Below are 17,233 nucleotides of genomic sequence, written 5' to 3'. Positions count from 1 at the left end.
ATATTTCTGAAAACCAAACCAATTTTTTTAGATAATCTCTCTTAAAACCAAATCGAACATAGCTGCAAAGAAGACTTTGACTGTAAACAAAGATTGGAAAACTATTAAGTAAAAAAATGTAAACTAATAATGAACTACTACTCTATATAATATAATCGAATCCTGCAAAGTCCCAACAAAAAACCTACCATCCGCTGTTATTCTACAAACATGCATGAGACATAAACAACATTCTGGTATGGGGAATTGGCCTCAGTAATATAATAATATATCTTATTATAAAAAGACACTTTTATTAGCAAAATCAAACATACCAAACTACTCCTAAAGCCTCTCTTCGTCTGACTGGTTACCTGGGATTGAGTCCACAAAGAACTCCTCCACTGTAAACGAATTAACCAACATTAATGCATCAACAGATTTTTTGTTTTTTATTAACTTCATTGCAACACTAATCTAGGGCTAATCAAATTGATTAATCTAATTCAACCCATATTATTATATGTCTACTCTACTTTTGTTAATAAAGAGCAAAACAAATTGTTGTAAATAACAAAAATTTAGAATTCTCTAGTTTAAAAAAAAAAAATCACTCTTTATTTATATTTTTTAAATATGGAAAATATTTGAAATTATGAAAAGTTGGGTTATATGGGGAAAATAGTTAAAAGGTATTATTATATAATAGAAATATAGAATAATAAAAAGATTGGATTTTGGTGGATAATTTGAATAATATTCAAATAACCCAAACTGAACAAGGTAGTTAAAAAAATCTAGTGAAAGTTTTATAAATAAAAATTGAGTGTGAGATGTTCATTATAATGTTTATAGAGTATTAAAATTGGTCAAACAAATGGTTGAAAATGGATTCAACTCATTTATTTTTGAAAACTATTTTAAATGCAAAACACAAACTATCTAGAGATAAAAAATAAAAAGGAAAAAAATGAAATTACCTATACCATCTTGCTCTGGAGAATCTAGTAAAATATCTGAATCAGAAGGTAAAAAAAGAGAACAGAATAATTCAAAATTCATTTCTTTTTAAAATGGGTTAATCATATTTTTTTAAATTTGGACTGAACCCAACCAACCCCATTTAGATGCAAAACAAATAATCTAGAGATAAATAAAAATAAATAAATAAATAAAATTACCTATATCATCTTGCTCTGGAGAATCTAGTAAAATATCTGAATCAGAAGGTAGAAAAGGAGAACCAGGATAATTTCCCAAAGCTCCTAAATCTGCAAATAAATAATTTCACACATAACTCTTATAAATTCAAAAAGCTGCTGGAAATCAAGGCTGAATTCTTACCTCCCAAGTTCGATAGATCAGCTGTTAGATCAGACAGGCTGAAGTTCCATGGCATCTGAGCCAATGATCTGAGCGATTCTCTAGAATTTCCGGCCCCATTATCAGGATGGAGCTGCAATCCTACTGAACTAGCCACATCAGAAGTAAATGCAGTATCAAGAACAGACGTATCCACCCCTATTCCTGACATATCAGATGCAGTGAATGGAAAATGACCACTGGATGTTACTGAAGTAGGACTCAAGGGCATTTCTGACATTGCACTGCTTGGTATAATAGCATTTGTTACATCTTGTGCATTGCAATCCATCGCCATAGTACTGCACCACCAAAAGAGATGTTTTTTTTAATGTATTAGGGTTGGAATTACATGAACCAATTCACAAGAAGCTTACAACTCAAATGGTAAGAATAGGTGTCTAAGAGACCAAAGGTTACGGGTTCGATTTCACCTTATAACGTCTTAAGTTGAAGAGGGAGTCATGCTAGCTTCCTAAATTTATAGAAGAAGAAAAAGCAAGCTTACAACCCTACTACTAACCATTGGATAGAGGAATATGTGGAAGTCCTCTAGATATCGAGGGATTGAAGGCTTGATAAAAATGTTTATTAATCTTATCTAAAATTTATACTATACTTTATAAAAGGTAAATCCTGCTCTATCCAGGTCCTTTTTGGTTTTTAGGTAGCTTGAGAGTTTTTTTCTATCTGTTAGAGCAATTTTGTAGTTCCAACCGATTCATTAATAAAATTTCTCTAACAGGCTTTTCTCTATCAAAACAAAAAATTAAAAGTAGTAGTTACTTAGGTTGTTAATAGCCGTCTATTAACTTCCTTGTTTTCTTGAATAGTTTTGAATATGAAGTTTATTCAATCAAAAATATGGCCTTGTTTGATAATAAAATACCCTTCATTATCAATCAAATCATCCAAATCACCAACTAAAATACCCTTTACTCTATTTTTTCTTTTGAACATTTTAAAATATTAAATACAAATGATATTTTAGTCATTTAACCCAAATAATGCAACTATTCATCAATGATTTATTTTTTAAAAACAAAACTACATCAAACAACCCCATACTTCGAGTTTCATTTACCATCCTCAAATTTTCACATGGTAGCTTCGTCAAGCCCACTACGCTCCTCCTTATGGAGGGGAGGTAAAAAAATTGCACATCTTCTAGAAGAATGTCAAGATTTCAAGCCTAATCTGCCTTATATAGTAGTTTTACAGAAAACAAGAAAAGTAACTCCAGTTAACAAATTAACCGCCCCTAATAAATGCAATGGTTCTTGAAGATTTCCAATTATTAATTTTGAAAAAGTGATAGAATTTCCAGTTATTATTTTCCCAAAGTTGCCTAGAAATAAAAAAACCAAGAGCATATGAACAGATTCCTTCTTGACACAGTAAAAGCATGTCCGGTAATGAATAAGTGCAAAGAAATAGACATAACAATTATGAGAAAGCATTCTTACTCATTCATAGAATTCATTCGAATTGGATGGAAGTTGCATGGTGCAGGAACTCCATTTACCACATGACAACTGGATAATCCACTGCCCATAGAGTCAAGATGAGGTTGCCCAGGTACTGGAACTGGTGGTTGATGTAGAACAGGGTATCCCATGGGTAAATTGTTAACTGCACTGAAAATAAGCTGAGATCAACAACAATGTATGATAAGAAAAAGCAGCCTCATCTAACTGAACAAAAGAAAAAAGAAAAATAGGCACATTTAGAAGAAGGTGAATCTAACTGGAACTGTTGATGAACTGGTTTTGTGCGAGGAGAGGGGTGATTCATGGAAGTGTATTGTGGAGAGAAATTCATTGCTTGTCACAAGTCTTGCTTGAGATTCCTTAAGAGTTGAAGTAAAATTGATTAGTAGCAGGCTGTTTGGTCGGCTAAGGTTATTCCTAGGAATCAAATCCTTTTGTGGCTTGCTTTTCATAACAAGGATAAACTGAGCAGGTACATGCAAATTGCTAACACTGATTGCTTGTTGTGTTGCAATGATTTGGAAACTCGCAGTCATGTTCTTTGTGAGGTGTTCTTTCTAATTGAATGATGGTGACTAATGAGCCGAAGAAATGGGATGATATCAAAGTGGTTTATCAGATGACATGAAAGAAAAGTTTCTTCACGGATCTGTTCAAATGTTATTTTGGTGTTTTGGTATATGAACTTTAGAGAAAGGAATGCAAGAGTTTTTCAAAAGCCAAGGATGAATGAGGATGTAGTTTGGAAAGCTATCAATTCAAGTGGTCTTTCAGTGCTTAGAAGATGGAGAGGGATTACAAATACTCTCACTAGAATTGACTCCTCTGTAAAAAATGGGGGATTAAGAGCAATGAAATTATGAAGACCAACAATCATCATGTAAGCTGAATGTTTGTTTGAGTTTGTTTATGCTTATGCTTGTAATTGAGGTCAAAGCATGATTTGAACCCTGACTTTTTTTGTTGTTATTTTCTTAAGAAACGAGAAGAATCTTCCAAAACAGCCAAACAAAAGTTCAAGCCAAAGAATACCAGTACCGCACTCTATTGCAGTATGTTGAACAGTAATCAAATAAATAAATAATAAAAGAATCTTGATAGCTTCTGAGAAATGCTTCAATTAAAGCCCGACACCATAAGACGCCATATCATTACATTGCTTGAAATGAAAGAGATCCAACCATACCCACTACAAGTTCATAAATTCTTAAGGTCAAAAGATCTGAAGCGATAATTTACCTGGCATTGGATGGATTCCATTTTGAATGGGGGCCAGAGGAACCTTTGGAGGCATTGGATATTTCATCATATGATACTGGTGCTGGAGCAGATGATTGAACATGATAATCTGTTTCTTCAATTTTAATCTTATGTAGTATGCCCTGAAAAATTCAGCATTTTCTTCTTCCAGTTTTTGCCACACTGCATTTGATTTTAAAACATGTAATCAGCTAAAACTACTAGTGTATGCAGGGCCGGTTATGGGGTGAGGCCACATAGACAGCCGCCACCCCCCTCCCCTGGGCACCCTAAAAATATAATTTTAAAAATGAACTAACAAGGTTTGAACCTAGGACCATAATATACATTAACATAACATTTAACCAACTAAACTAGATTACTTTTGTTAATTACAATACAAAACTATTATATATGTTTTCAATATAACATATAAAAAATAAGAACAATTCTTCTTTTTTCGCTTAGGGCAGCCCAAATTTTGGGACAAGTACTGAGTGTATGGCTGCAGAAAAATGAGTACTGTTGTATTGACTCAAATGAATTTTGCTATGCTACTAAAGGACTTAAGATGACACATATTCCATCATTTTCACACCAATCTTTCTAGGATATAAAAAGGACATAGGTATTTTAATATAAAGAATTCATTTGCTCAAAAAATATTAATTAAAAAAAGGACATAGGTATGTCTAGTAAATGGAAGTTGTAAAAATGGTAATTGTTGACAAACACCTGAACCAGGCTTTGGAATGACGAACGTAAAAACCACTGGATTTCTTTCAGACTAGGGTTTTTTTCCTGGAAGAGGCTAACACAACTTCCCACTTCAATTCAAGGTGCTTTCAGTGGGAATCAAACATAACTTCCCACTATCGATTTTAAGTATTTCATAAAACGTATTTAGCTAGAAAGAACTTGCAAAAGATAAATGCTCTCACCCAAAGTTGTAAAACCAGGATCTATCCTAGCCCTACTCAAGAGAGTTTTTACCACCTCATCTCTGTTCATGTACAACTGTAAACACCGCTCTATCAAATTCTGGACCTGCACCAAATCATCAAAGAATAAATGTAACTTTAAGTAAAATACTGAGAAGAGACAAGTTGCTCTAATGGAATCACCTAACCATATTTCCCAGAAAATAAGTAATGCTCTAACTAGAACCAACTCTTACAAGTTCTATATCTTCACGTGAAACCTTTCTGTTCTCGCTGCTTGAAACAGAAACAGAGCATGAGTCTACTACTGGAGCTTCTGTTGGATTATTCAGCAGATCACCATGGGACTCGTGTGACATTTGAGTTGATGATTGTGTTTCAGGTGTATTATGAAAATCCTGTACAACCTTACCAAAATTATTCAAGCTGACCCACAACAAAGACACACACAAAAAGAGAGAAACCATATAGAACTTTAATGGATAAGGAAATTTCTCCAGGAAGTAAAAGAAAAGGAAACCATATGATGTCTTGAAAGATATAATTGTGGCCTTAAGGATCTAAGAGCAAAAGCAGCAAACATGAAGTGATGATAACAACAAAAGAGCACCTGTTTACTCTTCATCTTGCTTAAACTATAGTTGCCAGCTTCATCAATAGGAAATTCTGCTAAGAGAAAAACAAAAATGATGTATAAATGGAAGCAACTAGAAATGGGGAGCACACCAAAAACATAAACTAGAGTAAATCAAATAGAGATTAGCCAGTAAGCAAAACCAATAATAATAAAAAAAAAAACAGTAGCTCAATAGGATAATGGTTATCAACAAACCATTAATGATTCTAGAACCCAACAAATGGAAGCATTAACATAATGCTGAAATGTTTCAACTTTCCTTATAGCAGAAAATCTCCAGCAGTCTCTAAAAGCTAATTGTTCTTAGAAGACCTCATAGATTCACATATTTTTCCATACTATTTACCAAACTTCATAATCCTAATGGAAAATAATCCAAAGAAACTAAAAAGAGCACCCTTCACAACTTCAATTAAACAAAAAAAAAAATACTAAAATTCAAATACTGCACCTTATACTGAGAGAGTTTAACACAATTGATAGTATTTGAAACTCACAACACTAATTGAAAAGAATCCAAAGAAATCGATTCCTTCTAATACAAAAAGAAACAAGCTCTAGATTCAAACTTTTTCCAACAAATTCATAGAAAGAAGTTGTACATGAGTTTTTCAAGTTAAGTTCCATTAAAAAACCTATAACATGAATTTTTGCAGCAAGATAATAAGATCTAGCAATAAAGCAACTTAGAAAACCTACAACACGATTAACTTAAAACCTAGCTACGATGAGCTTCGGATTCAACAGGAACGTACTATCACGAAACGAACTACACAGAAATTAGGTATAATAAGAACGTACATATTCCAAAATGAAGTTTGATCTTCCTTCGAGTGTTGGATTCAAATTCTGCAATGAAGAAAAGCTGCATTTAGTTTCACGCACATGTATGTATATACATATATATGTATGTATGTATATATAGAGAGAGAGAAAGAGAGAGAGAAAGGTATCAGTATTTACAGTAATGAGATATGGAGAAATCCGTGGAGCACGCATCCATTGAGACGGGCTTTGTAGACAATGAAGTATGAAATACTTTACAGACAGAAATGGAAGAGACTGTGAAGACGGTAGACTGAAGAGGACAGAGTAGAGAGAGAAAAGAAAGGGCAAAAATAATCAAAACCAGACGCCTACATCTAGCGGTTTCTTTTCATTTCTTCTAGATTTTTTTTTTACTTTTTTTTACGGCTTTCATATATTATATCTAACTCGACTGACTATCAAAATTTACGCTCGAACTCTACTGAGTATCAAAATTTACGCTCGAACTCTATTGAGTATCAAAATTTACACTCGAAATCGGTTCTATTTGAATCACCGATTTACAAGAAATAAAAAGAAAATTTGTTAATTTTTCATCGAATTACATTGCATCATATAATTCTTCTAAAATTTTCTCAATCACAATTTCTTCTCCCAATCAAACAATATATATTGTTTGATACATATGTTTGGATGATTTAATTAGAATTGACATTGACATTTTCAAATTAATATGTTTAAAAAAAATTATGAATTGGTAATAAAAATAATTATAATATATATTATTAAAATATTTGTTTGACACCGTCAATTAGGAATTTAGGATAGTTCAAGTATCAATAACTTTTGTTTAAATGCCAATTCTTATGAAAAAAAATATCAGTTCCACAAGTTAACTTTCTAAATTAAAAAAACAAAATTCTGATTCAGTATATAACTTCTAAATTAAAAAATATTAGTTTAAAATATTAAAATATTAAGTTACTAAACTAAAATATATAAATATATATTGATTCTACCTTTAATTTTTTAAACTAAAAATAATAATTATCTATTTAACTTAACAGTGTTAGATGATAAAATAATAAAATATTTTTATTTAGAAAACATATAAATAAATTTACTAAAAAAAATAAATTTGAGAATTATAAAACACAGAATTCTATTTTAATTCTAATTTTAATTCTTAATTTTAAATATTTTCAATCCTAGAAAATGGATCCCTAATTCTAATTCCATAGTTACCAAACACTCCTTTAATATTTTTATAAAGTTAATTTTTATATTAAAAGTTAGTATTTTTTATATATAAAAGTTTATTATATATATATATATATATATATATATATATATATATATATATATATATATAATTTTAGAATATTCTTTTACAAATTAATAATTTAATATATTAAAATTTATATAATTATAAAGAAATAACTAAAAATATATAAATATATTAAATTGTGATATTTTGTATTTATAAGTTTGTTTAGTTAGAGATGAAGATTACGTTGATCTATCACAAAGTTTGGTGGTATCTTGAGCAGAATTTTTTTTTCTTTGTCTCTTATGTAATATTGAAAACATATAATGGTTACAATTTTGTATTATAATAAAAAATATAATAATTTATTTTAGTTGGTTAAATAAAAAATAAAAAAGTAATCCAAACAAGATAATTTGAATTAAAATTGAGCTTTAAATTATAATCTGTGTGATAATTTAATTGATAAATTGTGTGACAATTCAAATGATAATTAAGGCGAATTTGATGTAAATTAGTATTTATAATTCAATTGTGATATATACATGTGTATTTATATTTGTATTTGGATCAGAAATATAAAATTATTTTTAGAATGATAGTTAAATGTTATAATAAAATAAAAACACAACAATTATATTAGTATCTATTTCTTATTCTTTTTAAATGTTGACTATGTTATTAATTTGTTATTGATTTAAATTATATTTGTTTTATTGAAGAAAAATGATATTATTATCACATGGTGGGACTCCCGAAATCTAATAATCCAATCCAGCAGATCTCTTGGCCCGCTAATGTATTCTTAAAAATTGGACCATTTTTTAAACATTATTATCATTAATATTTTTAAATAAAATAAAATTATTTTTAATTATAATTATTTTATATTTAATTTATGAAGCTAGCAAATTACTCAAGTCATATCTCACTCTAATTAAGAAATTTCAAATGAAAGTGAGCTATTATAGTGTGTGTTTAATACAAATAAATAAATTCATGTATTATAAAGATAAAATTTAATTATATATTTTTTTAAAAAAAGTTTTTTATTATTAATTTTTATCATATTAATGATAATATGATATAGATTATAAATATTTTAATAATAATGTACCCTTCAAACGTCTTAAATAAAATAAAAATAATGAGTAGAGTGATGTTATCTTCCTAAATATAAATATAAATATATATATATATATATATATATATATATATATATATATATATATATATATATATATATATATATAAGGGTTGAATCTCATAACTAAGTTATATATTTTTTTATGAGAAAATTCACTTACTCTATTATTATTGTTCATTCTCGTCACTTACCTAATATTTGTTCACTATTTTATCCTTCACATTATCAGCTATAAAATAACCTACATTCTTGGGACTTGCTATCTAAAGGTTTGAAAATATTGAATCTTTGTGACATGTAAGTATTTTACTAGACTCTTAAGCTTTGTGTTACTAAAATAATCTTTGAGTGATTACTCGCATTCACCATGTTCCCATTTCTTTTGTCATCGTGTACTCAAGCTCTTTGCATAAATTTTGACAAGGAAAACTATTTGTATAGTACAAAATTGCTTGGGAGGTCATTGTCATCCTAAAGAGAGCCCAACTTTGATAAAACTCTCAAATGACCTATTTAAAATGAGATTTACAAACTCAGTTATTGTGATATGGTCCTTTAGAACTCTCCATGGACAATTGAAGAAAATATCATGCTCGTTAAAGAATGTCTAGACGATTCGCTTGTCGATGAACTCGACTTCACATTTAACCTAATAACCCTTCATATTCCTACCTTTGCCTACTACTCTAAAAAACCACTACAGCCAAAGTAGATTGAACCACGTACAAAGCATGCGTCGAGTAGATTGAACCTCAATGTGATGGATTTAAGTTCCATATAATATTTGGATCACTTCCTCAAATGTAGAGTTATCATTGATATAACAAAACCACTATGTCAAGGCTTCTTTCTTGCGAGAAAAACCTCCTCAATTGATAGTTTCAATTCTCCTATGAGCGTTTGGGTGATTTTTGTTTTGTGTGTGGACGTTTAGACCATGTTGCAATCAATTGTGAAAGTGCTAGACAAGATATGAAAAAGAATTGGTATGGTTTAAGGTTGCGTTCATAATGGTTTGGAAATCTTCTAGTGTCCTTTTTTAAAGTGTAACTATCGAGGTACTCACTCTTAGTGCAACGGCTGAAACGACTGTAATAATTGAGGGAAATAATACTCAAAATTACGCTAAATAGACAATCAAATTAATGGGATGATAAATATTATCACACTCATTTGCCATGCAAATGGATTACCACAACTTGTGCCTTCCTCTCAGTGGATCTAAAAAAACAACTACCACATTTATTGGAATATCATCCTCTAAGCCAATCCACGATGCACCCCACCCCACAGAACCTAATTTAATCCAACTTACCTTAGACCCCTCCCTAAGTACACTAATTTCACCAACTCAACTTACTATAAACTCTTCCACAAACTCACTAACATCACATGTCACACTCATACAACAAGATCCCAGAGTAATGACAATACTAACCTCTTTAGCACCCCTACCTAGTATTTATCTTCATCCTCAACCCACACCTAATATTACCGTCTATTACATTGTGGAGGAACCTAAGAGCACATCAAATATAAGATTAGAGTGTCCAATTGAGATACTCTCGGACCACAACTATATTGGCCTAGGGAGAGGATCACTCACAAAACTTGGAGAAATATTTCTATAAATTCTTTAATATCTTAAAAGCAATTACAAGAGTTACTATCTTTCTCTTATTTTCTTATTTAATAAAATTTTTTGTAAATATTTTGTTTCCCTCATTCTCATTGCAAATATTTATTTCCTCATTAATACAAATCTTTTGTTTCCATATTATTACAAATCTTTCATTTCTTTGTAACAGTTGTAACGGCCAGGAGTAATGCAACATTCTCTCCCTTAGTCCTGACGTGGTTCGAGATCACGAACACCGGCCAGGTGTCACATCATCACCAGTTTTGATGCTGGCAAAACCTTTGTAAGTATGTCGGCCTTCTATTCATCCATTCAAACAAACTCTACTTTGATTTGACTTCCTTCACCACACTCTCGAATGAAATGATATTTCGTGTCTATATGTTTGCTACGACTATGAAAAAGTGGGTTTTTTATGAGTGCAAGTGCGGACTTGTTGTCGACGTAAAGATTCACTACCTTATGTTTTGAACCACTTAATTCAAACAACAATGATTTCAACCAAAGTGCTTGACACGTTGCCGCTGCCGCAGCCATGAACTCTACTTCACATGAGGACAATGTCATTGTCTTCTGTTTCTGGGAATTTCACGAAACAAGACTATCATTAATGTAAAACGCCATGTCCCCTATACTTTTCCGATCATCTAGGTCACCTACGAGATCACGGTTAGAGTAACCCACCATTTCCTCGTCACCATCTCCTTTCCGAAACACTATACCTAAGTGTATAATGCCTTGAAGATATCGAAACACCTGCTTCATTCCACTGTGATGTATCTCAGTTGGCCTCTCCATGAATCTGTTGACAACACCAACAGCATAAGAAAGATCTGGCCTTGTATGAAATATATAGCGCAGACAACTAATGACTCTTCGATATTCAGTTGCATCAATCGGTTGTCCTTCGGGATCCTTATAGAGTTGAGTCTATGCTCCATTAGTGTCTTTTTTGAGTTACAATCAAGCATTCCAAATTGGTTCAACACTTTTTTGGCATATGTTGTCTGCTTGATCGAGACACCTCATTCGAACTAATCTACCTCGATTCTAAGATAGTATGAAAGCAATCTGAGATCACTCATCTCAAACTCCCCTATTATCTGCTTCTTGAAAAGTTCGACACCTTTTGGATCATCACCTATTTAAATAAGATCATCCACGTAAATACCAACAATAATTCGGGTATTAGCGTTGCCTCTTGTGTACACCGCTTGCTCATGTATACACTTTACGAAGCAGATTTTCTTCAAGCTTTTGTCCAACTTTAGATTCCACGCACGAAGAGCTTGTCTTATACCATACAACTCATTTTTAATTTAAGCACCATATTTTGCTTCCATGTGGCTTTAAATCCTTTTGGTTGAGTCACGTACACTTCATCTTCTAGTTCTCCATTGAGAAAAGCTGACTTTACATCGAGATGATGTATTTTTCAACCACAATTAGTTGTCAAGACAATAATGACTCGAATTGTATCCATTCGAGCGACTGGAGCGAAGGTTTCTTCAAAGTCAATGCCTTGTCATTGCACATATCCCTTTGTAGCTAAACGAGCTTTGTGTTGGATCACCTCACTATTTGAGTTTTTCTTGAGCTTAAATACCCATTTGAGTCCAATTACCTTGTGTTCGACTGGAAATGGGACGAGAGACCACTCTCATTCTTCTCGATGGCTTCAATTTCTTTAGTCATTGCTTCTTCCTATTGTGGTTGTCCAGCCGCTTTATTGTAGCAAGACGACTCCTCTGTCAGTGTTAACATCAACTCTTCAAAATCAAGTGTCACTCAAGGTGCTTCTTCTAAGATATCGATCATGTTCCTATATTGAACAGGTCCTTCATCACTCCCAATGTGTCCACCTAACCATGGAGTGGGTAGACCATTTCCTCGGTTTGTTTGTTTAGTCACTTGCTCGAGCTGTGAAGGATTCGAGACAACTTGTTGAAACATTCATGAAGTAGACTTCCCTCTTGTCGATCCACTCTCGAATGGGATCATTCGAATTCTAACATGCTCATGATTAACCTCTTCGTAAACTTTGAAGGGATGATCACTCTTTTCACTTTGCCAATCTCAGGCTACACTTTCTTCGAATACAACATCATGACTCACATGTCTTGCCATTTTGTGGTTCAAGCAACCTGTGTGCCTTACTTCCTTTTTCGACACCAAAATATATAAACAACTAGCTTCTGTCGTCTAACTTTTTTAGATGGGGAGTGACCACCTTGGCGTGCGTAGTACACCCAAACACACGAAGGTGCGCTTGGTGCAACTTCATTCCATTCCACATTTAAAATGGTGTTTTGTCTCGAACAACTTTGGTTGGAACCCAGTTGAGAAGATATAATGCATGACGAATTGCCTCTCCCAATACTTGCTCAGGATCGCCATGCTTTTGAGCAACGACCTAGCTATGATCATCACTGTTCGATTACACATCTCCACCACACCATTTTGTTGAGGAGAGTATGGTGCGGTGAATTGTCGCTCTATCCCTGCTTCTTCGCACAACTCTCTGCAAACTCACTCGAGAAGAACTCACCTCCTGTATCCGAACAAAGGACTTTGATTTGAAGTTCGGTCACATTCTCGACCAATTAATTTGTCTTCTTAAACGAAGAGCATGCTACGTCATTTTCTTTCAACATATGGAGCCACATCCATTTAGAATGATCATCAACAATCAACATAAAGCATCGATTTCCTCCTGGGGTTGTTGGCGTGATTGGCCCACATAAGTCAATGTGCAACAATCCGAATGGCCTTTTTGCTTGAAACTTGGCTTCTAAAGCAAACGTTGTCTCGTCTGTTTTGAAATTAGGCATGTTCGACAAAGATGTTTTGGAGGAGAAATTTTTGGAACACCAGTAGCCATTCTCTTATTTACGCGGGACTTTAGTGCATGGAAGTTAACATGACCTAGACGAGCATGCCATAACCATGCTAGATCTTCAAGATTAGCTTAAAGGCAAACCGATTTTGCTAATTTCAAAAAAATTTGATATAATCGATTATGAGTTCGTCTTACTTTCATAATAAGGCATGAAGGATTCTTAGCAAAGGCTTCAAGATCTTCTCTGTCCATCACCACCCTATGACCCATCTCGGTAAGTTGCCGAGACTCACCATATTACTTTGTAAAAAAGGAATGAAAAAAACTCCATCGAGAAGCCACTGGTCGCCATTTTTGCATTCGAACATGATAGAACCTTTTCCACAAATTTGTATTGTGGAACCGTCTTTGAACTTCACCTTCCCAGTGAACGCCTCGTCTAGTTCAAAGAACTTCTCTTTATCGTCAGTCATGTGATTGTTGACGCCGTTGTCCAAGAACCAATCATCTCTTGACGTCTCGTCGTTCTTAGCTTCTTGAATTTCTGGAGTTAGGTTCATTTCATTTAGCATGACAACATTAATGGGCGGAATTTCCTCCGAGATTGCTACAAGCAATATTAGCACAACGTTGTCCACGTGGGTAAGGTGTGCTACCTCGTTCTTCTTTGCTCGATATTGTGTTGAGTAATGTCCCATCTTGTTACAATTAAAACACTAAATGTGATTTTTATCTCGAGGAGTTCCTTGACCACCCAAACCACCTTCTTTGTCTTTCCGAGACAGTGCTCCTCGGCCTCCTCTCCCTTGGCCTCTACCTCAGGTTCTACCTCCTCCACCACGAGTCTTCTTAAAAGTAATTAAAAGAGTTACGATCTCTTTTATTTTCTTATTTAATGAATTTATTGCAAATATTTTGTTTTCTTCATTATTCCAAATCTTCTATTTCCTCATTAATGCAGATCTTTCATTTCTTTGTAACAGCCAAGAGTAATGCAACAAACTACGAAGCGTCATCCCCATATCATCACTAATATCTAATTTTAATGAATTTATATCCCTAAAATGGATAAGTGAGCGTGTATTTATTGATTAAGACAGTCACCCAGGTAAACGCCCTAAAAGAGAGAGAAACTCAAAGAGTTTTAGAAAAATGAGCCCTTCGCGGAAGAAAAAATTCAGATGTTGGTTCGTCGACACCAAACTAAGAGATTTATCAGCACTACCAAATGAACGTCAACATCAACCAAGTAGAGAAAATAGATTGTATGTGATTCAAGTTTGGTGGATATTTATATCTTAAGACATGACTTCCTTTCATTATCATCAACAATTTCCTTCTCTCAAACTCGTATTATGTGTCTTCTACTTCCTCACAAAATTCGGACTATTCACAAAGAGTTATGGTGGTTGACCCTAATCAGCCACAAGTTCCCCAATAAGTATCATGTTATGAAATTGTCAGGTTTGGGGACTTCTCCGACAATCCATTCGCTAAAAAGTCTTGTCCGTGTACATAAACTCATCTTAATGTGTATTCTAGAAGTTCATACATCTGTTATTAATTTTAATTTTATAATCCATAATTTAGGATTTACACATTATTATCATATTGATCTAGTTGACCAATCTAGATGTATTGTATTATTATAGAATGAGGATGTCAACATATCCTTTTATCTAACTACACAATACTAAATAGACACATTTACGTCTTTTAACCATAACCCACATCTGTGGAGACTCTCTTTTGTATATGGATGCACTAACCCTATTGATATAGACATTTTTTGATAAACAATTTCAAAATTTTCCACCATGTACTATTCGTCATAGCTATGTGTGGTAAATTTAACGACCATCTATATCACTTGAGAAAGATAGTATTATTGAGAATAATCGGTCTACGAGATCTAATTTTATCAAATTTATTAACCATTTTCTTTTCTAGATATTGTCTCTTGTCTTTTCTAGATATTGGCTCTGGTAATTTTAGGTACACATAATGTAATAATAGTTTACGTGCAGATCTCGTGAGAACAAAACTAAACAGAGCCTTTGTTATAGAAAAATGGATGACATTTTCCCCTTAGGCTATACAATTAAATCCTTCCACCCGATGATTTTGATCATTCTCCCTTATTCATAAAGCTTTTTCATCAAGGGAAAAACAAAAAAAATCTTTACAATTTTAGCATTACTAGCCAGAAAATGAGGAATTTGTTGAGATGATTAAAATACATTGTCAAAATCTAGATACTCGCAGCCTTTCTTTTTGCACAAAGCTACATCGAATTGCCAAAATCTTAACCAATTGGGATAAGATTGTGTTTGGAAAATTTTCCAAACAAATTTATGATCTTACTAATAAACTCACTTACTTACTTAATTCTGAAGCAAGTCTTAGAGATGATATTAAATAGGTGAAAGAAAAAAGATTAAACAATTCAAGAAGATTGAGGATAAATTTTGGGGAACTATGTCGAGAATTAAAATCTCATATATGATGATTCTAATACGAGATATTTTCACACCTACTAATATCCATATGAGGCAAAATAATAATATTCTAGAAATTAAAGACACGAGTGATACGTTTTTTGATGACCCCCCAAGTATTAGTTCCATCTTTGATAAATACTTTGAGAATCTTTATCAAACATTTGGTTTAGATCATTTTTATTCAATTATTGAACTTATCCAACCTAGAGTGGTTGATGAGGTTAACATGCACCTCTTATAATTCATTACTATGGAGGTTGTTTGTGTTGCTATATTTTATTTATGAGCACAAAAGGCCCTGGGCTTCATGAGTATTTAAGTTTATTTTATCAAATATGTTGGAAAACCATTAAAGATAACCTCTTCAAAGTTTGTTTTGATTTATTTGTTCATGATATTCTATCGGACTTACTAAATGAATATAACCTCGCAATGATTCCAAAACCCTAAACTCTTAGTGTGTTAATCAATTTAGATCCATATGACTTTGTAACTTTGAATATAAAGTGGTTTCAAATATTTTGGTGAATATATTACAAAATCACTTATGAATGATTATAAGTAATGAACAATGAACATTTTAAGAATAATATTTTTTATCGCCCAAGAAATGTTCCACAACTTTAAGAAAATGAAAAAATGGAGAAAATTTGATTATGCTATAAAAATTGATATAAAAAAGCATATGATATGGTATAATGGGTTTTTTAAGAGTTATGTTAACTAAATTAGGTTTTTACCTAAAAGTTTTGACACCTTAATGTCATGTGTAATGACTAAATCATACAATTTTTGTCTTAAAGAGCATACCATCTCCAAGTTTTGTCCTACAAGAGGACTCAAGAGACCCGCTTTCACTGTATCTTTTTAATCATTTGAATAATTGTCTTACTTATCTTTTTAGGATGCGGAGTGCGTAAACTTGTTCCAGAGAGTTAAACTTAATCATATTTGTCCATAACTTAGTTTAATCATGTTTGCAAATGATATTCATATTTTTACAAAAACTTCTCAAAGTAACATTATGTGTATTTCTACCCTCCTTTTATAAATTTTCAAATGTCTTTATCAAGTAATACTCATATACATACTCAAAATACTCATATTAATCTTCTTCATATTAGAATATCTCTATTTTATGCAGTTCAAGAAAAGATCAAACTTGAATGATATTTTGAAATATGAGCATACTTATATTGAATCAAGCTATATGAAGCTTGAGAGATGGTCTGAAGAATTGAACTTGCTAAGCAAACTAAAGGAAACAACCTAGTTATAGTTTAAGCTTTGAAACATCCCAACACGCATGTATAATACATAAACTCTAAGTCACTTTGCAAGTTATTGGGGAAATCATTATACATGGACCCAATTACAGAAGGAGGAGAGAAACTTACTTTTCCTAAAATAAGCATTGAAGTGCA

General features: G+C 32.4%; 1 protein-coding gene across 3 annotated transcripts; it reads right to left on the bottom strand.

Annotated features, from left to right (window-relative positions):
• Nucleotides 1-121: 121 nt before the first annotated feature.
• On the bottom strand, nucleotides 122-6,529 carry LOC124919455. 3 transcript variants are annotated; one of them, XM_047459693.1, is made up of 10 exons: nucleotides 6,450-6,529; nucleotides 5,622-5,677; nucleotides 5,248-5,409; nucleotides 5,012-5,117; nucleotides 4,071-4,253; nucleotides 2,808-2,973; nucleotides 1,324-1,643; nucleotides 1,161-1,250; nucleotides 960-995; nucleotides 122-383 (listed from the first exon to the last, which is right to left on the bottom strand). In XM_047459693.1, the coding sequence occupies exons 2-10, from the start codon at nucleotides 5,634-5,636 to the stop codon at nucleotides 325-327; spliced, it is 1,137 nt and encodes a 378-aa protein (XP_047315649.1). In that variant the 5' UTR covers nucleotides 5,637-5,677; nucleotides 6,450-6,529; the 3' UTR covers nucleotides 122-324. The 3 variants fall into 3 exon arrangements, with proteins under 3 accessions (XP_047315649.1, XP_047315650.1, XP_047315651.1); XM_047459694.1 differs by having other exon boundaries at nucleotides 5,622-5,680; nucleotides 6,450-6,479; XM_047459695.1 differs by lacking the exon at nucleotides 960-995.
• Between the last annotated feature and the right edge of the window lie 10,704 nt (nucleotides 6,530-17,233).

The sequence above is a fragment of the Impatiens glandulifera genome, chromosome 1, assembly GCF_907164915.1.
Source record: "Impatiens glandulifera chromosome 1, dImpGla2.1, whole genome shotgun sequence".
Classification (NCBI taxonomy): domain Eukaryota; kingdom Viridiplantae; phylum Streptophyta; class Magnoliopsida; order Ericales; family Balsaminaceae; genus Impatiens; species Impatiens glandulifera.
Note: the sequence above shows the minus strand (reverse complement) of the source record. Positions and strands in the feature narration are given on the sequence as shown.